This window comes from Neophocaena asiaeorientalis, unplaced genomic scaffold (genome assembly GCF_003031525.2).
Source record: "Neophocaena asiaeorientalis asiaeorientalis breed wild unplaced genomic scaffold, Neophocaena_asiaeorientalis_V1.1 scaffold152, whole genome shotgun sequence".
Classification (NCBI taxonomy): domain Eukaryota; kingdom Metazoa; phylum Chordata; class Mammalia; order Artiodactyla; family Phocoenidae; genus Neophocaena; species Neophocaena asiaeorientalis.
The window spans coordinates 629,024-653,372 of NW_020185338.1; the positions used below are offsets into that span (position 1 = coordinate 629,024).

Sequence of the window (24,349 nt, forward strand, 5' to 3'; positions counted from 1 at the left end):
GACCTAGTCTCTGAAATTGGATCCTGTCTCTACTCCACTGTCCCTGCCCTCTTCTCCTTCTGCCTGGACCACAAACAACCTCAAACATCTCCCCAGAACCAGTTCCATCCTCTGTCCTGAGATTGGAGTCATCCTCCCAAAGCACATTCCTCATCACATCCTTGGCTCCTTTCCCAACTCCCACTGCCTCTATAAGAAATCCAAACTCCTTAGCTGGACAACAGAAACCTGCTGTCATCTGACTCTAGGACAATCTCTCTTCCCCAAACCTCCCCCTCGCTTTATACTACATGTGAGCAAACCACACCACTCTACGACTGAGACTGTATCAGTCGACTTTCATTAGATGACTGTTATGATGCGGTAACAAACAACCCCCAAATACCAGTGGCATACAACACACATTTATTTCTTATTTGCATCATATACTGGCAATCGTGGGTTGGCTTCTCCTGTCTTGCCATTCTAGAATCCAGGCAGAAGGATAAGCCCCATCCAGGACATGCCATCTTCGTGGGAAAGGGGAAAGAGCAAAAGCTGGCAGAAACACACCACGCCTTTTAATGCTTCTGTTCAGACAGTATAAGTCATATCTGCTCATGTGCCACTGGCCAAAGCAAGCTTCATGTCCATGTCCAATGTCAATGGATTGAAATACCCTATAACACAAGTAAAAAGTAAATGCAGACAATAACACAAATCATCACAGAAAGTCCTACCTCAGGGCCCGGGTCCATGTAGTTCCCTCCATCCGCGGGGTCAAAAGTTGTCCACGCCACCTTTAAGGCCAGCTCCTCCATGAAGGCCCACAAGGAAAAATCTCTTGCTTCTCTGGCCCTTCACATGGCTTCGTCTGCCTCTGAAGGTATGTAGATCTGAATGTCCCTCTATCCCCAGAGAGTATCTTAGTTGTTGGTATTGGTATTTAGTTTTCTGCCTATGGTATTCTGCACCATAGGGTGGGCATTTAAGGAATGCTTATTTCACGTGAGAATGAGTTTTTGGAATAAAGAGCTAGATTTCCATTTGACTTTGGGAATTTTTTTTTTTTTCTTTTTGCAGAAGCAGTTCATTTCCTCATCGTGACATACTAATATTGGGATTCACGATTCCTCTTCCCTCTCGCACTGTATGTTAGGGTGAGTCCTGTTCGATTCATCTACACATGTGATTCCCACATCAGCGGCTCTTGAATTTCTTGGGTATATGAGTAAATAAATGAGTGAGCACATCGCCTGAGCACACTTCAAGCCCAGAGGCAGCAGGAGAGGTGTGAGTGGGGAACCCAGTCGGTCTGAGAAGCTAGCGGTTAAAATCTGGCCTCAGAGACTAGCTAAACTCAAAGATTATTCAATCAAATGGAGAGTGACGGTGAATTTCTGGTAAGTCTGCAAACTTACTTCTTTCCAGGAGCCAACTACTCCTGGAAAGAGACGACAGGGTACTACAATTTAAGACACAGATTGCATCCAAAAGACAACTCCCAAGATGCAGTTAAGGGAGAGAAAAGAGGTGAACGAACAGATGGGCCGTAACAAATCATATCAAGCAAACCATGAGGGATCGAGTCTACTAAGTAGTTTCAGGGTTGCCCCTGCCACTTGTTGCTATATTGACACTGGGTTATATGAAAAGGGAAGCAGCAGAAAGGGAAATCGTGGACTTCTAAGACAGATGAACGAGACAGGCAGCTGCACCGTGAATGGGGTGAGCTGACGCGCGTTCAACAGCTAGCAAAGCCAGTTGCTAGATGATCTCTAATGCCTGCAACTCACAGAAGTCCCAGACCAACTCACCCTCACGGGATCCTAGGCTGCCTCTCAAACCCAGAATGGCAAATCCCCCTGCTTCGTGGTCTAGTCTTCATGATGGATTTTCACAGCCAGTTCAAAGGGACGCCTGCACGAGGATGGGCCTGATTACACAGAAACGGAGAAACAGCCTTTATCCTCCGCCTGCATAGTGGATGGAGACCCGGGTCATTAAAAAGCCATAAAGACTCCCTAAGAGGAGGATAGGGTCAAGAATCAAAATCACTCCTTATTGTCGTGAGGGTTTTTTTTTAAATCATTTCTTTCATATCATATGTCTCTATAGAGTAAAACAGCCTGAGGATATCTCTGCCAGTTTGTTCAAACCAAGTGTGCCACTCTCCCCACCTGGAAAGAGTGACGGGGACGGTCCACCACCCCATGACACCACGGTCAGGTGTGCCGAATCAGAAGGGGATTTTCTTGTCCCCAGGCTCTGCAGCTTGGCTGGGGACTGGTTATGAGGTTTGAAGTGAATGTGTGGGCTTGGTTACCATGGGTTCACCAGCTCTGCTCCGGCAAACTGGGCTTCCGGGCCCAGGAAAGGCGCGGACCTCCTGGAGCTCATCTCGCCCCAGCCTCCCAGATGTACTGCCTGGCAGGACCTGGCAAAACGCTGCTGTGATCTCTTTAGGGTTGAGGATCTCCTTACAAAAGACCCCAGGATCATACACTCCCGGAAAGAGAGGACAGAGCTGGAAGGCTTAACTTGGAATAAAAACAGGCTTTTGGCTTATTCTCCTGGGCCCATGGGATGCTATAAAAAAATAATTGAAATGCCTTTAAGTCTTTCCTCCACACGATGACACATCAGACCAAAGTGAGATTGGGCAGTCAAGACTGCCAGTTCCTAGAAATCAAACAGGGGCGGCAGACCGCTACGCCGTGGCTGCCAAGGTCAAGTCCTGCTGAGGTAGATCCGTGTCTCAGGGAGGGGCGGTGTGTACCGGCCCAGACCATCTGGCTGGCTGACAGCATGAAGGCCAGAAACTCAATCTCTCAATCTCAAAGGGACAAGAAGGATCAACAGTGATCTTCCCAGTTGAGAAATATTTGAACTGTGGTGCTCCTACTGCCCTCCGTAAACAGAAAGTGTCCTCAAAATCAGAAACGCTTCGCCTCATCTGCATTCAGCTCCGCACACCACGCTGAGGCAGGCCCACGCTGCGGCACTGAGCGGCAGCCTCGGTGATTTCATGCAGGCGTGGCCCTGCCTCCGCCTGGGTTCTCCCACTGAGGATACAGCCTCCCTAGTGGAGATGGACGACAGACGTTTTTCAATATGGTCTGGACTTATGGGAGCCCAAGGGGCTGCCAAACACAAGGGCTGCCCTTGTTCTCAGGCACCCATGACAGGAGCTCGATCTGGGTGATGGAGACTCGTGGAGCGGCTACAGCCCGTGACATCCTGGGACTCGATACGCCTCAGTTCTCACTCCTGCCCTGCACCACCACTGGGTGTCAACCTCTGCAAGTCCCCCCACCCCCGGCTACTCATTAATGTCACCTGGGAGCTTTGAGAATACCTCTGACCAGGTCCCAACCTTAAACATCCTCATTTAATTGGTCCAGGGTAGAGCCCAGGCATGGGTATTTTTTTTTTTTTTAAAGCTCCCTGGGTGAGTCTAAAACACAGTCAGGGTTGAGGACCTCAGGGACAGTCCTGGGAGTCCCACCGGGGCTGTAATATACAGGGTTGGGGAGAGTGGGTTGGACTGTTCAGCATTTTTCCACCCACACGCCTCCCCACCAATATTGGGGAAATACTAGGTTGAAAAAAGTGTAAAACTCAGATACTTGTATATCTGTGTTCATATCAACATTATTCACCATAGTCTAAGGTGGAAACAACCAAATGTCCAATGATGGATGAATAAACAAAATGTGGTTTATACACACAGTGGAATATTACTCAGTCTTGAAAAGGAAGGTTTCTGACACACACTACAATATGGATGAACCTTGAGGACATTATGCTAAGTGAAATAAGCCAGACACAAAAGGAAAATACTGTATGATTCCACTTATATGAGGTATCTACAGTAGTCAAACTCAGAATGTAGAATGGAGGTGGCCAGGGGCTGCAGGAGGGGAACGAGTCATCACTGGTTAACGGGTGTGGAGTTTCAGCTGGGGATGATCAGAAAGCTCTGGAGGGGGACGGTGACAGTTGCACGAGAATGTGGATTGCACCTAACGCCACTAAACCTTGCACTTTAAAATGGTTAAAATGGTAACTTTTACATTATGTCTTTTTCCATGATACAAATGTTTAAGTTTAAATACTTCTTTACTGCAGAATATCTCAGAACCTTGAATATGCTGTCGTGACCCAATCGGTCTCCACTAGAGGCAGACTTTTCAAGTCTTCCCCAAAGTTATCCAATCATGAACGCTGTTTTGAGCAAGAGATGGGGAGAGGGGCAGACCACCTTGAGGGACCGGGGCTCCTCGAAGCAGTTTGGAGAATGTCGGACCAAGCTCTAAGCACAAGCTTTCCATATCCAAACTCTGGTTATGTATGGTCACAGCGCTAAGCAAAGCAGCTGACAGCCATGATCTCGTTGAATTCTACTAAGACCCCTGCTGGGTAAGCAATATAGCCCCCATTTCACTGATGGCGAAACTGAGGCTCAGAGAGACCAAGTGACTGCTGCTCAGGTCGCTGGCAGAGCTGGGACCCAAACATACAACAGGCAGACTCTACTCTCACTACTCCAAAGAATCAGCGCTGGGCTTCCCTGGTGGCGCAGTGGTTGAAAGTCCGCCTGCCGATGCAGGGGACACGGGTTCGTGCCCCGGTCTGGGAAGATCCCACATGCCGCAAAGCGGCTGGGCCCGTGAGCCATGGCCGCTGAGCCTGCGCGTCCGGAGCCTGTGCTCCGCAACGGGAGAGGCCACAACAGTGAGAGGCCCGCGTACCCAGAGCCTCAGGCCTCCCCCAGACCTCCTGCATCTGCATTTTACCCAAGTCCCCAGGTGCCCGTGGGCACATTAAAGATGGAGGGGCACGGCTCTGAGCTTCAACACGCGCCTCCTCCCCCACCCTGACCCCGTGATCTCTTGGGGGCCCTCTGACTTCATTGTGCGATTCTAAGTGTTCATTGTGAGCTTGGGGGCAGTGGAAGCAGCAGCAATGCCTGCCCAGTGCCTGTGGTCTGCAAATTAGATACCAATCCCCCTCTTCTTTCTTTCTTCCTCTGAATGCATATGGGTCACCCAAAACCCACAAGTCATTTAGATACTTGTCACACCATGCTATATTGGAATTTTCGCCCGCTAAGGGAAAACAAGCAAAGTTTAAATGATCAAAGAGATTTCAAAGCAATTCTTTCAAGGGCTCCTCCTCCGAGGCCCACAGAAGAATTACCCAGAAATTAGAGAAAAGATGTGATAGCACGGCCAGTCCATTCCGCAGCCAGTTCTCTTAGAAACCCGCCAGCGCACTGCCCTATCTAATTTAAATAGCCCAGGTGATGGGGCTTCCCTCCACCTTCCTGGGGAGGCTGTTTGAGAAGCCAAGGTTTCCTTTAAGAGGCACTTAGGCGAGGGGAGCTGCCCCTGGCTCTTCCCCTCCTGGTCTGAGGATTCCCCAGGTGCAGCCTCCTGTAAGCAGGTGAATCACTGCAAAACAATGTCAAGTGCCCCCTCCCCACGCAGCCTGCTCTGGCAGAGGCTTAATAAGCCAGAGCTACTTAGCTGCTCTAATCTCCACTTCTAAGTCATTCTATCTACTCCATTAATCACCTTTATCGACACTCCTGCGGGTCTCCAACGAGGCTCCACTTCTTTCTGGTAATGGGTTTCCTCCAGACTGCAGGCCAGCCTTTCGACAGTGGGACTCCCGTCTCTGGCTCCAATCCACGTCCCGCAAGTTCGGTCCTGCATCCCAGGCCCCAACCCAGTGCGCTGTCCTCACCGTGCGGGTCAGGCAAGGTCATCAGCCACCCTGAGGCAGCTCATTCAGCACAGAGGGCATTTCACATGGCACGTTAATGGTCCCCGTCCTGGATGTTCATCTCCAAATAAGGTAAGACACAAAGGTCACCAAGCGACAAAGGGAGGCTGGGCTGCTGCCACTCTGCCAAGTGCCCACGTGATGACACGAATCCTTTCAGGACGAGCACTCAGCTGCCCCTCTGTATACTCAGAGTGGGCCAAACAGAAGAGGGACAGGTTAGGCTCTGAGTATTGGCTGTCCCCCAGAAAAAGGGCCACAGCCTTCCCTTTGCTAAGTCTGTACAATGCTCTACATTTTAAAAACTCTTCCCTATGGGTTTTGTTTAAATGCCTACGTGTCACAGCAAAAGCCTCTGTGAAATCCCATGGGGCTTAAGCTCTGCTGATAGAAAACATGTCATAAACTGGGCATCCCGACACAGAGGCAACGTGGAGAAGCAGCACGAGGATCGCGGCGATCTGTGCTCCCTCGCCTCTCGGCTGTGCTCCCTGAGGCCAGAAACTGCATCTGCCACCCTACACGAGCCAGACGGAGAAGCAGTGCCCCTCGGGCTTGGTGTGATGCAGCCCACCACGCCCACCCGAGGACTTGAACCCAAAGCCAGCTGAAAACCACTCTCGTCCGTGATCCGGCCGGGTCCTCTCTTACCACCCTATCTCTGCAATCACCGTGCCCAGCAGGAGGAATGTCGCACACTCCCATCTGTCCAGCAAATACCCACTTGCGTCAAAGCACATCTCAAACGCTGCACGGTGTGTGATGTCTTCCAGCCACGCTGGGCATTAGAGTGTCATTCCAGGTCACAAGAGGAGATTACACCTGTGGGCTCACTGGGAACAGGGACTTCTCTCTGTATCCCAGCACCGACCAGGGCCCCATCCACAGAGGGCCAATGAGTGTCTGTCAGATGCGTACTTCAGAGTATGAAAGAGAGGATAGAAACCAGCTACTGTGCTCGGTACAAGGTTCTGGGCAAGGGTCCCTGCAGAGGGGTCCAAGTCTAAAGAAGGAAGGAGTGCTTCCCACACCCCCGTCTTGGAAAATGGTGGTGTTGGGAGCATTTATCTGCACCTGTGATCAGAACTGACAACTCCGACCTCCGACACCTGCCAAGACCTGCAGGAGCTGCCTCTCTCCATCTATTCCTCACAACCTGCCCAAGACCATCACTTCTGCCTAAATCTCTTTGCAATAGCTCCTAACCGTTCTCCCTGCCTTCACTGTTTTTTCCCCCTAGAAAGCTCCTAAGGCTTGACGCTAAGAACGTTCACATATGACCTTAATTGAAGTTCTCCCCCATGTTGCCAGCAGAGTCATCTTCCTAAAACACAGAGCTGCTCAGAAACTGTCCGTGGCCCCCACTGCTTACAGGGTACAAAGGGCCTTGGGGGGTCTAAGGCTCTTAGTCCAACATGCTTGTTACAGGGTGACTAGCCTCCCACACCCGCCCATACACCTTATGCCCTAAGCTTATCCAGAACCTAACTGTCCCTTAGCCAGGGGACCCTTCATCATCTTCCCCAAAGAACACAGGCTATTGGGACAGGTGGCCTGAGTTCCAATCCCCACTCTGCCAATTCCGAGCTAGGAGAACTTAGGCAAACTATTTAAGCTCTCTGTGCCTTCCTTGTATCTTTTGTAAACTGGATATAATAATAATACCTACTGCCCACCCTCACAAGATTGCTGCAAGGCTCAGCAAGGGCCCATCCCCAGAAGCCCCTTCGATGTGATGCTCTTGATTCTGACATTTAGGACTGAGCTGTCCTTCCTCTGTCCTTACCCCCAGGATTGCAATACTTCATATTCCCCCTCGTATTACAGGCCAGGTTTGTATTTTCTTCCTCTCAACTGGAATGGAAGCTCCCTGGAGGCAGCGTCCACATCTAGGTCAGTTTTCATTTCCCCAGGGGCTCAGCAGACAATGTTGCTCCACGAATGGTCGTCCAGCCAAATATCAAACCCAAGAACAGTTTCCTACCTGAGCTCTGAGAAACTGCCCACAGAAGGCCTCCTAAGTAATTTTTTTCATCCATGTGTTTTTGTTTGTTTGTTTTTGCGGTACGCGGGCCTCTCACTGTTGTGGCCTCTCCCGTTGCGGAGCACAGGCTCCGGACGCGCAGGCCCAGCGGCCATGGCTCACGGGCCCAGCCGCTCCGCGGCATGTGGGATCTTCCTGGACCAGGGCACGAATCCGCGTCCCCTGCATCGGCAGGTGGACTCTCAACCACTGCGCCACCAGGGAAGCCCCATGTGACTATTTTAATAAACACAAATCTTAGGCACAGAGCTGAACCAGCTGGTGTGGGATCAGCCCAGCTAAAAGGCTGGTCCCTGAACTTGGAATGCATAATGGAATCAAATGTCAGACATTTATAGTGTGAAATGAGATCAACTGATGAGGGGGTCATAAAAGCTGGTATCTGAAAGGATGTTCTAAAAGACCTCCTGTGTCTTTCTTTTCTAGCCAGACACTCCACCCATGGGGGATTTGCTGCAAGCGGGCCATGCGCAATGCTTGCACCAAATCCTATTTGTGGTTTTACGAGTCAATTCTGAAAAGCCCCAAATAACTGATTTTCTCTATTTCACAAGGAAGGAATGTTCTTCAAAGGGTTAAGCATCTACTATAGTTAAGCAAACAACAGTAATAATATTTGCACAGCACTTGATCCTAAAAAGCCTTGGGATAAACAGCATCATCATTATGCCCATTTCACAGGCAGGAAACTAAGGCTGTAATAGTCAAAGTGACTCATGCACAGGTTGTGTCAGGGCCAGAACGCAAACTCTGGTCTCCAAATTCCAGATCTCAATCATCAGGTCCCCCTTCACCAACAGAAAGGACCAGATGTGGAACACACACAGAGGTCCACTGCAGCCTGCGTGGTCTGCACCGTCCCAGCATCAGCCCTTCAAAAAATCAACAGCTTCTTGTCCTCAAAGAGTAACAAGCAAACGTAAGTCCAGATATCAATTTAACTTTTTTACTTGAAATAAAGCAAATGCTGCCTTTACAAAATTCACCCTCAATCTTTCTGTTCTAAAAATTTATCCTATAAAATTATGTTCAATTCGAGTTATCTTTTGGAAGTAATTTCAGCAGCAAATATTTGTATAGTGCTTGCTCTGTGCCAGGCCCTCTTGTAAGCCCATTATATAGATTGACACACTTAGCACATACAACCCCGTGAGGAAGGTGCTGTATGGGCTTCTATACACCTACTACACACACACACACACACACACACACACACACACACACACACACGCACGCGCGCGCGCACAGTGCACAGTGCCGTTCCAGAGTTTGGGCTATATCAGTGAACAAAACAAACCCTGCCCCTTCCCTGAGGTTAGAAGATAAAGTAACTAGTTCAAGGTCACGTAACTACTAAGGACAGAGGCAGGATCGGAAACCAGGCAGTTTGACTCCAGAGTCCATGTTCTTAACCCCTGAGTTCTTAACTCTTAATTCCTCCTGGCTGGGTGTCTGGATCTGTCCCCAAGCATCAAGAGGCATGGGGTGACAGCCAGGCAGACAGTAGCTGCTTTCGGGGGCCGCAGCTCCCCGAAGGGTAGAACGAGGGCCTCTGTCCATCCAGCCACTATTTGCTGCAAGCTGAGTTTATGCCTGACTCCGGCCTCAGTCCTAGAGCCAAAGATGCAGGGGACACAGCTGTGTTCTCAAGGAGCTCACAGCCTAGTGCAGAAAGACTAGCAAATATTTCTATTAGCTTAACTACAACCTGCTCTGGGCCCAGCACAACCTGTGAATTGGGGTGACTGCCTTAATTGTGGCTTGGGGCAGGGGCAATGTGAGCCAGTTTACCAACTTCATCCTGGACAGCCCCAGCATACTGCCCAGCCCTACCTCCGTCTGCTTTAAAAAAAAAAAAAGTAATCTGATTCAACCTAGCCCTGGTTGAGCACTGACTCCGTGCTAAATCCCCAAAGCCTAATTACTTAACTATTATGCATGGTAATCTCAGGAAGTGTTTGTTTTCTCTCTCCCCTTGGACAGCCAATGAGCACCACGCATGGTTGCTAGTAAGCACTGCTCAGGTAGGAGATGCCGCTGTGATTTCTCAGTCAGCGCTTTTCTATGCACTGAGCCCTCTGCTTTAGAATGTCCTTCCGCTGCCACCTCCTACCCTTGCAGGGTGGGCTCAGATGTCACCTCCTCCCGGGAGGGCACCCTTGCCCTGAACCACGTCGCTCTTTCCTCTGGAGGTATCTGCCATAGGTGACTCTGTCTGTTATTTCAGCCCCCGTCTCCCCTGTGCAGTGCACACACCCTGACAGCAGAGACTGGGTCCCTTCCAGCTTCAGAGCCTAGTACAGTACAGGCTGTGTAGCCAGTCAAGAAATGCACATTGCAATTAATTTCTCACGCAATTACATGAGACCCAGAGCTGAAGCCCCGTCCTGTGCTGACTTACCAAAGGGAGCCGTGGACCCAGAAACTGGTGGCACTTTCCCATGTGCAAGGGGACAAGCCTGGGCAGAGGGCTCCTTTGCTTCTTGGCCACACAGTGACCTTCTGTTCCTTTCCCAAGGGGGACACCCACTGTCCTTTCAGGAGAAACTGTAGATTATTCCAGCACACTTATTTTTCTTCTTTTTTCGTAAAATGCTATGCTCCAATGGCCTCTTCATAATGGACAACGTTTAATAATAATTTTAAAAAACCACGCTTTTCAAGCATTTGACTTTGCTGTTGAGCTGCACGGCTGGATCTCTTCCATGCAAGGCAGCACATGGCAATGCTTAATGATTTCCATTTTTAACTCGGGAGGAACGATCCCCAGAGTTCAGGAGGAAGCCGAGCGGGCGCTCTCTGGATTGCGGGAGGCCCGCATGGCGTCAAGAGTGGAGAATCTGGAAGTCAGATGGCCCGGCAAGGAGGCGAGATTGCTAGCAAAGGGCCCCGATAGTTTGGATAAGGCAAAAAAGGCAAAACAACAACAACAAAACTTTTGATTACAAGCAAATCGGTATTAGAAACATACCAAGAAGTGGAGCCCACACAGGTGTTTGCTGTTACAATGGATAGGCATTCCCTGTTCCTCAGGGGGCACCCAGACAGTGATGGAGTCTGGAACTGCAACGGAAGTCCTCATCTCTAAACTGTCTTTTTCCACCCTGTTTATTCATAATTATGGATAAGGGTATAGGCGCACAATTCACACCATCCAAATTAAAAACCTTGGTTCCACAGAAGATGTTTAGGGCGGTGAAACTGTTCCGTATGATACTGTTACGGTGGATACACGTCACTATACATCTACCAAAACTCAGAATGTACAACACAAAGAGTGACTCCTGATGTAAACTATGGACTTTGGTTAATAATAATGTGTCAGTATTGGCTCATCAACCGCAAAAAATGTACCACAGGAATGCAAGGTATTAACAGGGGAAGCTGGGAAGAGGGGAAGTAATATAGGAAATCTATTTTCCCCTCCATTTTTCTGTAAACCTAAAACTACTCTAAAAATAAAGTCCGTTAATTCTCTCTCTCCCTGCCCCCACCATACACCTGTCTCTTCTTGCTGGCTAGGTGACCTTGGACTGGTTACTTAACCTGAGTCTCCTTGTCCTTATCTGCAAAATGAGGACACTAATAGCACCTACCCAAAGGGCTGTTATGAGGAGCAAGTAAGTTAATACACAGAAAGCACCTAGAACAGCACCTGCCTACAGTACGCTGGTGTTAGCCATGATTACAGTGATGTGCCAGGTACCCTTCAATACTTCAATTCAGCATGGGATTTAAGGCTTGCAGCAGCCCTATGAGACAGGTAGGAAATGCGGCTACCCTCATTTTACAACAGAGAAAACCTGAGGCTTAGAGAGATTATGTAACTCGCTACAGGTCATGTGGCTGGCCAGTAACGATGAGCTGGGACACAGTTCCACACGTCTGCCTTCCCCATGACAAGCCGCCATCGCCAAGAAGGAAAGAGCTGGTGCACACTGAGCCAGGGTATTGCGTGGCTGCCGGGAGTCTTTGTACTTATCCTATGTAATCTCGTCTGGGGAGGTATTTGTGTGAGAGAGACAGAGAGTGGGGAGGGAGAGGGGCTGCAGGGAAGGGAGGGAGGGGGGATGGGGGGGAAAGATCGACCCCAAATGCCGAGCAGGATCTTGGCAGAGCCAATACTAGAACCCAGACCTTTGGCCCCCAAGCCACCTGACCCACTGTATTAACATCCCCACTCCCACCACCCCAAAAACGCCAGGAGTGATCGCACTGATGCCAGGGTGCTGTCTTCCTTGGCCTGTACTTGTGATCAGGTTTGTGGCTCTGCCAGCCTATCGCTGTTCCAAGGTGGACGGTGACACTTGCCCCAAGGAGCCACCCGGCTGCTTTGGAGGTTGCCCTGCCCAGGAAAGCCCCTCCCCGCTGGAACTCCAGCTCTGTCATCTGGGACAGTAACTCATCTGTGATCTCCCTGCCCACAGGGATAAGTTCAATTCTTGCTTTTCCAACGCAGCGCTTGCTTTCACATAACAACTTGCAAACTTGGGATGTGTGCCTTGAAGCAGCCTCTGAACAGACGTTCGTTCAGAATGCAGACACTTCGCGTCATCGCCGATACCAGCTCACCTCCACACCCACCCGGCCTGATGTACTTTCTGCACCTCTGCTCCCCACACACGGGCGCCTACAGAGACCCACTGCAACGGGCACCCGCTCAGGGATCTCATGTCTTCCCGGCCCAGCCTCAACGCTGGCTCCTATGTGCAGGCTCTTACACCTGCACCAGCCTCCACCACCCCGTCCCCTCTCCCTGTGGTCTGTACCTCAGCCTTGGCATGGAACAAAAAGGAAGAATAGATCAGAGCCAGGCTGACCACAAAAGATCCTCCACCTAGCACGTGATCCCACAGCTCTGCTCTCCTGAAAATCTAGCAACCACCTTCAACTTCAGATGCCTCTCAAGCACCTCTCTGTCAGCCCTCCTTGCCCCGGCCTTCCCTCTGTGGACACTATTATGGACTGAATCCATCCCCACAAAATTCCTATGTTGAAGCACTAACCCCCCAAAGTAATGCATCTGGAGATGGGGCCTCTGGGAAGTCCCTCGGGTTAGACGGGGTCACGAAGGTGAGCTTTGGGCCTGATGGAGTTAGTGGCCTTATAAGAAGGGCCAGCAGAGGCTTGTTCTCACTCACTCTCTCCTGCCACGTAAGGACACACACAAGCCAGTAAGAGAGTCCTCACCAGAGCCTGATCCTACTGGCACCCTGATCTCAGACTTCCAGCCTCCAGAACTGTGAGAAAATACATTTCTGTTTTATGCCCCCCAGTCTATGGTATTTTGTCATGGCGGCTCAAGCGAAGATACATAGCCACCAGGCCTTTCAAAAGACATATTTGAAAAGCAGCAAAACCAAACATGACAAAGCAAATTCCTCCAGTGTCAATGGAGGGAACCGACCTCCTCTCTCCCCTTTCAAACATGAGGTACAGGATGCTGGGCACCTAAATGAATGGGGTGACACGGTAGGGGCAGGACCACGGACTCAATCTCAACCGTGTAGGAAAAGGCAGTGTAAGAACGGGGGAAGGCATTCCCACCCCAGCTAGGAAGCCAAAAGGTAAACCACCACCTAACTGTCAAGAGACAAGAACCAGTTTTTCTATTCAGAGGCAAGTTCTGCAAGGTATGCCATCCTCCAGCATCCCAAATCTCCAAAAAGGTTAAAAAAAAAAAAAAAAAGAAAAGAAATGTATTCACAGAAAACAAACAATGTGTGTCAAGATGTTTACTTGTCCTCATAAAATTCAATTGACAAGTAGTTTTCTAGTACCTACAATACATGGGCACTGTGTCATCTCTGGGCTAAGCAGATAAAAAAATAATAATGAAAACGGGAGCGAATGTGTGAACATGTATGCGTGTAAGTGCTTGATGGGTATAAACTTATTTAATTCTAACAACCCTATGAAATAAATGCAATTATCACCCTGCTTGCCACCCTCACTTTACAAAAGGAAACACTGAAGCACTATTATGGTTTTAAAAAGCAAACGAGGCTCGCCTTTTATATCCTAGTTGAGGGAGGCAAACAAACAGTATAACAATGGATAGGTTTAGTGCCTGTTAAAACCTAAACCAAGAGAACCAGTGACATAGAAGGCCACTTTGGGTTGGGTGATCAGGAAAGGCCAGTGGGAGGTGACAGTCACAAGAAGGGGCCCATCTTAGAAGACTGGGGGCGGGGGCAGGGGGAGAGCATGGTTCCCAGAAGCTCCAAATGTCAGCCACAGAAGGTGTCCATCACTGGTTCGGACCTCACAGGTCAGAGCCAGGCTCAGACATCTGTATCTTTCAGAGCCTCCCAGGTGCTTCTCACCTGCGGGCTAGGGGTGAGAATCACCGGTTCCACCCTCAACTGTCTTCAAACACTCCAGTGTCACCACCAAGAAACGTGTGGAAACCCTTTGGGTCCTGATATGGACTGAAGGTTTGTGTCTCTCTGAAATTCCTATGTTGAAGCCCTAACCCCCTGATGTGATGGTGTTTGGAGGTGAGGTCTTTAGGTTTATTTGAGGTTATGAGGGTGGAGTCCCTAAGACAGGATTAGCACCCTTATGAGAAGAGGGAGAGAAACCAGAGCTCCAGTTCTCTCGCCACCACGTGGGCACACAGCAAGAAGGCAGCCGTCTGCAAGCCAGGAATGGAACTAGCCAACACCTTGATCTTGGGCTTCCCAGCCCCCCGAACTGTGAGAAATAAATGTCTGCTGTTTAAGCCACCCGGTCTGTAATTTTTTGTTCTGGCAGCCTGAACTAAGACAGTTCCCATGGGGTTCAAAGTCACTGCCCCTCATTCCTATTTCATGCATTTTGTAGGGAAGGACCCACTGCCTCTGGAGGAAGATAAAAATAGAAAAATAAGACTAAAATCAAACTCCAATTTTGACCACTGAAGGGTATGGAAAAGTCTTTTTTTTTTTTTTTTTTTTTTAGCTTCCCTACATTTAGAAAAAGAAACCAAACCAGTCTTCAAGAAAATCACTATGTTAAACCAAGTGTTAGCCTTCATTCAACATTCAAATACTTGCTGAAAGCCTACGAAGTGTCAGGCACTGTTCTAGCCCAGTGCCTCCCAGCCTTTGGTGGGCATGGAAGCTGTCCCGGGGATCTCATTAGGATGCAGACTCTGATTCTGTGGTAGGTCTGGGGCCTGAGACTCTGCATTCCTAACAAGCTCCCAGGTGATGCCAACCATGCTGAGCAGCCCGGCTCCAGTCCAGCAAGCATCAACCCTGGCTTCAACTTGGAAGCAGCTGGGGAGCTCTGAACAAGTACTGATTTCCAGGCCCCAGCCCCAGACGAAGGCAATCAGACACTCCAGGGTTGGGTCCTGGGCATTGCAAAAGTGCTTCAGTGATTTGAATGTGTGGCCAGGATTAAGAATCACTCTTCTGGGCATAGAGCAGTGAGCAAGGTAGCCCTCAAGGGGAGACAGATGATGAATAAGTAAATTATTTTAGATGGAGATACATGTCATAAAAATAACATAGGGTAACGTGATGCGGTCAGGGGGGCACTTACACTGAAGCACAAATAATGAGATGGAAACACCACCAAGATCTGGAGAAATGACCCCAGGCTGAATAAAGAGCCCACTTTCCACCTCAAGTCTTAAGGGATGACTAGAGAAGGATCCCATTCGTGTTTTTAGGAAACGAAGCTAAATACTTCTCTGACAGGCGAATAAGAGCAGCAAATAAGACGTGGTCCCTCCCTGGAGGTTCTTATGGAAACGTGAACTAACGTTTGTTGAACACCTACTGTGGGCGATGCTTCAGCTCTGGGAGCTGACACAGCAGGAAATTCTTCAAGCCTCATCTTCCCACGTCCCTGAAAGACCTCATCTGGTAGATCAGGATGGGGGCCCTCTAGCTGGAGGAGAGCGATGCAGAGCAGAAGCTTCAGGGGATGTAAGAACCTTGGGGTTCTTTATGGGTGACTCCTGTAACTGTAGAAAAGACGGCAGCCATTGGCTGCCACCCTGTCACCCCCCTGACACTCTAACGGGAAGGGAGCTCTGGTCCACCGTTGTCACAGCAGCAGCCCCAGAACAGGACGGTTATAAAGCATTGAGGGCCACCTCCTGAAACTGCCCATCCCCAGCTGACTCCCAGGCAGAGTTGGGGGCTGGAGGAGGATGCTTCCGTCCCCTCCCTCCAGAGGCAGAGCCTGTGACTCACGTCTAAGCCAGTCCAGACCCAACACTCCCCTGGCCAAGCAATTGGCTTAGGGAAGTCATGTGACCCAAGCCACGCCACCCGAACCTCGGGGCTTCTGCAGAACTGCCTCAGCCACCAGCACTCTCCCCCAGCATTTTTGGGTCTGGGAGGACATAAAGCCAGAGCTGTGGTCACCACCTCCCCACACCGGCTGACATCTGAGCCCAGAGACAGAAACTGAGTCTCAACACTTCACCTTTGACCTCATGCTTTCAGTGACTAAGCCAATAAATTCCCTTTTTTGCTAAACCCAATTTGGGGAGGTTTTCTGTCACTGCAGCAGAGGCCTGCCTCATCTAGACGCTAAGACTCCAAAGAACTGCATCGGGTCACTTACTGTCCTCCGAGCCCCGTGGGGCTGCTGCCTGGGGGACCTGTGCAGTCCTCCTGTGTCAGGACTCTGTCCTCTCTGCTTGACTGTGAGCTGCTTGATGACAAGGGCGGCCTCTTATACTTGCTTCTGCTCCCCACCAAGTGTCCACTGCAGGGCTGGACACACAACAGCAGGTGTGCGCTACACACTTGCGAAATGGAAAGGAGACTGGATAGTCTCGTGGTCCAGGGACAAGGAGGCTGGAAGGGGAGTCAGGCTTCAGTCCCGCCTGGGCTGGGAGGAGAGCGGGGGCAGGTTCACTGGAGCAGGGAGGTCATGAGATCCAGAGTCAGATGACCAAGGGATGCTCCTGCCAGCCAAGAGATCTTGGGAAGTCACTCAACTTTGGAGCCTCGTGTTCCTCATCTTTGCATAAACACGAAGAATTAAAGTGTTTAATATTCAAAAATGCCCTTTCATTCCATCACTTGACCAATATTTACTGAGCCCTCTCTATGTGCAGGACCCTATCCCAGAAACAGTCAACACAAAGGATAATTCAAGTATTACTTACTGTTAAACATTTTGCAGTTTCCCTGCTTCCCTCTCCACAAGGGGGACAAGACCAGTCCTTCCTGCCAAATAGGACTGACTGCTCCATAGTTAGTGGAATAATTTCTGATCAGACAGTATACTGAAGAGACAAGGGCAACAATGGGGCATAGAAGACTCTATCCTAAGAACGGGGCCCCGTCTAAGCCGATGTGCCCAGACTACGTGGGACAGGAGTCACAGGACGAGGACACAGCCGGCCCACGATGAGGCCATCAATGAGCTAGAAACCAGTCAAAAATGCACTCACCCTGATTCTTTACCCAGAGTAGCTAAGTCTTCCTTTCATGGATGGTGCTAATTTTAGCCTCTCAAGTGCCTAGAGAGGATGGACCCATAGTTCCTGGCCTTATACATGTTCATGGCTTAGTCCTGCAATGCACTGGCCACTTCTGGCTGATGGAAGAATATGCTGGAGGAGGTGAAAAGACAGGACGGGCACCACTGTTCACTGGGTCACCAAGACAGATGGGAGTTTAATGGGAATCCCAGCTGCTTCTCTGCAAGTTCACCCAGTCCCATCCCATCAAGCAGAGGATGAACCGTTTAGAGGTTTACCAAAACCTCCGTGTCCCAAATGGACTTCTCAGACGGCACCTTGAGGGAAGGGAAGTTGATGGTGTAGAAGACAGGCTCTGAGGGAGGGCCCCGGCCTCCTTCAGTGCATGGAACTAACCAAACATTTCATACCCACAGGCCTAGGTTCCAGTGCCAGCTTCCCCGCTTGTAAGGTTCATGACTTTGAGTGACTCGTGTCTCCTCCCTAGATGTTTTCCGACCTGTAAAATGCAGATAAGACCTGCCTATGAAAATAAGACATGGGAAGACTGCCATCCTAACCTGGTCCCTTGGCCTGGGTTTCTAGTTCCTTTTGCACACAGCCCCATGCAGAGCCTTACCAGGTTCTTCCAACAACCCTGGAGTAGGAGGCCAAGTACTATTCTGCCCATATTACGGGTGAGAAAACAGACACCTAAAAAGATTGACTTTCCCGGCAACTTCATAGAAAAGCCAAGTAGTACCCATCTACAGTAAAACCTCATAGGGTCTGCAGGAAAAGGAATTTTTAGGAGGGAATTTACATTCCCACCTCCTACACTGTTGGTGGGAATGTAAACTGGTGCAGCCACTATGGAGAACAATATGGAGGTTCCTTAAAAAACTAAAAATAGAGCTACCATATGATCCTGTAGTCCCACTCCTGGGCACTGATCTGGATAAAATCATAAATCGAAATGATACACGCACCCCAGTGTTCATAGCAGCACATATTTACAAGAGCCAAGACATGGAAGCAGCCTAAAGGTCTACCAACAGGTAAATGGATAAAGAAGATGTGGTATATATACACAATGGAGTATTACTCAGCCATAAAAAAAGAATCAAATAATGCCATTTGCAGCAACATGGATGGACCCAGAGATGATCATATCAAGTGAAGTAAGTCAAAGACAAATATGTGGTATCACTTAAATGTGGAATCTTCAAAAATGACACAAATGAACTTAGTTCCAAAACAGAAATAGACTCACAGACATAGAAAACAAATTTATGGTCACCAAAGGGGATAGCGGGGTGGGGGTAAATTAGGAGTCTGGGATTAACAGATACATACATTACTGTACATAAAATAGGTAAACAACAAGGCCCTACTGTACAGCACAGGGAACTATACTCAGTATCTTGTAATAACCTATAATGGAAAAGAATCTGAAAAACAGATATATATGTATAACTGAGTCACTCTGCTGTACACGTGAAACACAACCCTGTAAATTAACTCTACTTAAATTTTAAAAAATAAGAAAATAAAACCTCACAGCTCCCAAAGAGCTTTTGAACGCATCGTCCCACTGAGTCCCTCTCACAAAGACCCACAAGTTAGGGAACCAGAGCTAAAACCTAGGACTGGCCTGTGTGAGGCCCGGGCAGCTTCCATTCACTGGCCCGTACAGGTTCTGAGAAGAAATCTGCACCCATTTAAGCAAAGCCTGCATGTGGCAGGAGAACAGACGAGATGTCATCACTGGGTCCCTACCGCCTCTGACCGCCTGGAGAGGTCTGAAGAGGCCCACTGAACCACCTCCCAGGGCGAGCAGAACCCATCTACCAGGCTGCAATGCTACCTGGAACTCCTCTTCCAGAGAAGGGACCCCAGCAGCCCAGCGTGTCCCACCCCTGCAGCGACCCTGGATGGTACGACCCTGGTGAGTCATCCCAAAGTGCCCTCTGCCAGAGCAGCAGGGTTTGTGTCCCTGAAGCTCCATCAGATGGACACAGAGGGCAAAAGGGAAAGAAAACGAAGACACCCAGGCAAACAAAATTGCGGGAGCTGGGGCGGAACACTGAGCCTTTGGGAGCATGGTGAGAACAAAAAATGAGAATTTCAAACTCTGAAATGCGATCTTTTCAGTTGTTGGATGAAGAAAGTACTGGAGTTGCTTAGCAGCACGAAGGATTAACGTCTGTACGTTACCTTTCAACACCTTATAGCTACCCTTTCCTACTCAGGGTCACAAAACCACCTTTTCTCAGCTCTGGCTATAATTGTCCACATAGGCACCAACTCCAGACCCTGCCAAATGCCTTAGGGGAAGAATCTATCTCTTACCCGGATCTGTGCAGTTCTTAGCTGTCTGAGTCCCATTCACTGGTGCCATCAGCCTTCTACTTCTCCATGTGTCTGGTAAAACATGTTTGCCAGCAGAAGCTGTTTTGTGCCCTGGATTGGAAAATAAGTCACAAACACCATTAGATCAACATGGCGCCTGCATTCTCCCAATGGCCTTACACGCCTGTATCTAGCTATGTCAGCAACAGCCCTGTTTGATTATTTAGAGCCATCTGTAGGGAGCGATACAATGACTGGAAGCACAGTATCACCTGCTCACCTACAGTAATCTGCTTCCTAGATCTAGTTCATTGTTTCTAGTCCCAGAGTGGTCAGCATGTGATCTGACCTTGGCCAAGATTGCTCCAGTCTCAGCCCTTCACAGGTGCAACAAAGGGTTTAGATAGGTGACCATGAAGTTCTTAGCCAGTAAACAGGATAAAGTCAGCGAACAGGTGGAGAAAGCTGATGGGGGCTGGCCCGCAGCTTATCACCCTTGAATGTGCGCACAAGTCACCTGGGAACCTTGTCAAAATGCAGATTCTGATTCAGTAGGTCTGGCCCACAACCCAAGATTCCACACTAACAAGCTCCCAGGTGACACTGATTCTGTTGGTCCAAGGGCCATATTGAGTAACAAGGGAGATCACTGGTATGGATGCCGATGACCAAGCGCAGTTAAACTCCTAAAGGCCTTCCTGATCCAGCAAATAAAAATGATTCTCACTTTAAGACCTTTAAAGTATTTATTTACCTCTCCTGATGTGCATACGACTTCAGCTGGATAATAATACCTCTTCTATAATGCGGACATCTAGGAGCCTCTAGGTATTTTGTTATTTCTTGTAATTGAGGGAGAACACACACTAACTTGCCCAATTGCAAAGCACCAGGTACTAAGGTGTTCAAATCACCTTTCTGGATTTCTGTTGGGAAGGGCCAGTTTTTGACCTTTTATCCTCAAATCACATAGTTTGGGTTTTGAAAGCCAGTATTAAAGAGAAGTCAAGTTCCACCTGATTTTTATCAATATGAACCTCTCTAAATTGTCCCTAACTGCTCAAGAAGGTACCATCTGCTTTATTCCCCATGTCCAAGTTGCTAAATCATGCCATTTCTTTCATTTTTTAAAATGTTAGACAGTAATTGGGAAAAAAGCATATATACATATGTATATACACACACATATATGTATAACCGAATCACTTTGCTGTACAGCTGAAACTAACACATTATAAATCAACTATACTTCAATTAAAATTTTTTTTAAATAGTTTCTAGAGGACATTCAAAATTAAAATAGAATACTAAAAAAACAATACTAGAAGGTCCACAGCATCCAACTAAAAATGGGAATGTTAGCCACCTGAATGTCTTCTGAAGCTTCCACCTAGGCTCACATCCGCCACTCCCTTCCCTAAACATATTTTTCGTAAGTTTCTTTTTCTCTCCATCTTAAATTTGTATATCCTAAGCAACTCCCAAATCCCTCAGTCTCTCCTTGGATGAAGGAGTGCGGATAGTGGTTCCAGGCACAAGCTGGTCCCGCGGAGATTAAGAGGAGTTGAGAAGCGATGCTGAAACATAGCAGCAACCTCCCGAGGGGACAGACTGCCCACATTTTTAGGGTTTGGAGAGGACGCGTCGGGACACCCAGGGCGCCCCTTTGGCAGGGGCGAGGGGAGCGCTGAGGTTCAGTTCCCAGCCTCAGAATCTGGGTTTTCGAGGGACACGGAGAACAACCTTCTCCGCTCTGCAAAATGGAAATTGGTCCACTTAGTCTCGTCCGCCCCAGTCCAAGAGAATCCACACCTGGATCCCGCCGCTGCGCTGCCCACACTCCCTGGGCACCCCAGGGACAGAACTCTGGCGCCGAGGGGGCCAGTGGTTCAGGCTTTCGCCTTAGTAACACAGACCTGCAGCCGCGTTCTGAGGCCCCAGGGCCCGCGCGCAGCTCAGGGGAACAGGCACCACAGCTCAGAGAGTCGATATCAGCTCTCCTGGGTGCGCTCTACCTGCCTGGTGGGTAAGGGACTGGATGAACCCTTGGGGCCAACCTGACTGGGAAGGAAAGGAAGACCTCTCGGAGCTGCCCCGCGGCTTTCCAGCCCAAGCCCCCCAACTCCCGGGGCAGGCCCGCACCAGTACCTACCCCATCTGCCAAAGAGGCCAGACGCACAGCACACCAGCGCCAAAATCGCGCACACGAAGCCAACTTGCTGCCACAGCATCTCTCGTCTCCTGCGAACTTTGCGCGGCCGCGGGGGGCCGCGGAGCGCCATCCCGGAGCGCCTGGATGCAGTCTCTGGCAGAGGATGGGGAGCCCCACTGGCCGAAGTGCTATCTGTGGCGGAGCGGCGTGGACTGGAGCGGGCAACGCGAGGCTCAGAGGCGAGGGGCTACGGGCCAAAGCCTCATGGCCCGCGGGCGAGCTCGGCTGGGAAGCCCAGAGGGGAGAGAGGAGGTGCAGGCGCGCGGCGCGGCCGGAGCTCAGAGTCCCGCGCGCGGCGTGCGCGCTCCGCTCACCGTGGCTCCGTGGCGAGGAGGCGACGCCGGCACGGTGGCGCTGGCGGCCCTGGCTCGCAGGGCTGGCGCAGTCCTGGCGCTGGTGCCCCTTACCTGCCCGCTCAGCCTCGGCGCCCTCGCCCGGCCGCAGCCCCGGTAGCACTCAGTGTGCCCCCGCGCCCCGCGCCGCCGCTCGCACTCGCAGCATCCTCCCCCTCCAAGTTTGGCGGTGGCCGCCGGCCAGCGATGTTTCCCTGCTTCCCGGCGAGCCGAGCCCCGGCGGCCCAGTGCGCTCAGATGGGGAGGCAGGCGGGACGCGCGGGACCAGCAACCCCTCGCCTCGAGCAGCCTCGACGACGGCCCTCCGGGGGCGAGCTCTCCCCGGGAACTTTCTCTCCGGCTGCCGGCGCCTGCGTCTGCGAGGCCGTGGCGCCTCCCCCCAACAGCTCTCGCCTCCCTTCTCCTCCCCTCCTGCCCGCCTCTCACCCCCCACCCCCCGCCTCCCCAGCACGTGTACTCCTCCCCTAGGGCGCACTCGCCCGGGCGCTCCTCCCTTCCCCTGTGAGGCTCAACCACTGACCCACACAATCATCCTCCTTCTCCCTTTTTCTCTCCCCACCGCCCCTATGGAGCCGAAACAAGCCCTTCTCTAACCCTCCGAGGCTGCTGCAGAGAGGAACGGGTTATGGCACCGGAGGGACTCTGGGAACAAGGGTTTCTGTAGAGCGATCGCTCTAGTCCGGGCTCTGCACGACCCCCGAGGCGACCCGAGGCCCCCACGACCCCCGCCCCCGGGGCGGGAGATGCACGAGAAGATTAATTGCTCGAGCAGAGCTAACAAACAGGCTTGCACCAAGCCGACGAGCGCCCGCGCCCCCAGGGCCGGCTCCTCCGGGGCTCTCGGGGCGGGCTGTGGAGCCGGCGGCGGGGCGCTACGCCGACCTGCACAAAGCTGGAGACCCGGCAGAGAGAAACCCGAGAGTTCTGCGCCCCACGGGGCTTTCTGGGTTTTGTTTTGTTTTGTTTTTCCTCCTTTTCTCTGATCGGCTCTCTAGTGTAAACCACTTTAAAAATGGGGCAGGAGGGAGAATTTCAGAAGAGCAGCAGCTGAGTTGTAATCCAGGTGCAAGCAGGTGTTGGGGACCTTTAGCGGAAGGACCTCAGCCCAGAGGGTTTGTGACTACCCTGGGAATGATTTCCTTCCCTGGCCAACTCATCAAGCCTAGTTAGGGCCTGCTAGGGGTTTAGTCCGCTTAAAATCCTTTTTGGAACAAGGCCAGCTCTGTTTAATTAAATAAGTACACACCCACTGTGTGCGGGATTAATGCCAAGTGCCAGCCAGAGAACAAAACAACCAAAAAATGTGTAAGATCCAGTTCCTGGCTTCAAGGAACCCCAAAGCAAAGGGGAGCCAGACCCTTAGATAAATGCCTGTTTAATAGGGTCAGTTCTAAAAGTCACTGTTTTTGCAGAATGTGTGTTATTTCATCACTACTGAAAATGTGGTCCACAGCAGCATAAGCATTGCCTGGGAGCTTGCAAGAAATTCAGGCTCTAAGTTTCCAGCTCAGACCTACTGAGTCAGAACGTGCATTTTTAACAAGACCCCCTGGAGATTTGTGTTCACGTTCAAGTGTCAGAAGCACGGCCCTTTCAAATCTGTCCCAATGCTTCTAGTGGGGCACCATCTTCACAGTTCCTCTTGGACTGACCAAGCAGGGAGAATTTTGCTTGTGCTAGCCTGGCAGCATAGTGACACAGGTGAGAGGTACCTGGAGGACCAGGGGAAGGAGAAGATTCACTAATTATTTTCAGTAGTCCTGTTTCAGTAGTCCCACAGATACTGAAGGCATGAACACGAGACTAATTGCAGTAGAAACCCCTAGAGGAAATGAAATGGAAAAGGCCGGGGTTGCCCTTGTGTACAACAGCTCAGGATTCTGTTTTGTCTGTAGGGCAGCCTTACCATCGAGGATCTCCCTCTACATGGGTGACCTCTACCAAGCATACCTGCCGGTGACCAAAAGGGGCACTTTTCATATGTTTGAAGAATTTTCTTCTTATTGACCAGGCTGTACAAGGATTGCTATTTATCAATAACAAATAAAAGACCACAGAACAGTGTTAAATGGGCATTTGGAAAGCTAGCCAAGAGCCCTTGGCATTGTATTTTCACCAAAGGAAAAAGTTAAAGCGATAATATACTATTGTCCCGCCGTAAGACAGCATTTGGGTCACACTGGTTAAAGCATCTCTAATGAACAAAA

At 50.3% G+C, this 24,349-nt stretch overlaps 1 protein-coding gene across 1 annotated transcript in view; it reads right to left on the bottom strand.

The window, feature by feature from the left end:
- Positions 1 to 21,837, bottom strand: part of SLC24A4 (solute carrier family 24 member 4) — a 169,389-nt gene extending 147,552 nt beyond the window's left edge. The window contains exons 1-2 of the mRNA XM_024736313.1: positions 21,730 to 21,837; positions 19,578 to 19,688 (exon numbers count right to left, since the gene is read on the bottom strand). Coding sequence (XP_024592081.1) covers positions 19,578 to 19,688; positions 21,730 to 21,808 — 190 coding nt within the window. The 5' untranslated portion in view covers positions 21,809 to 21,837. The remainder of the gene's footprint in view (positions 1 to 19,577; positions 19,689 to 21,729) is intronic.
- Between the last annotated feature and the right edge of the window lie 2,512 nt (positions 21,838 to 24,349).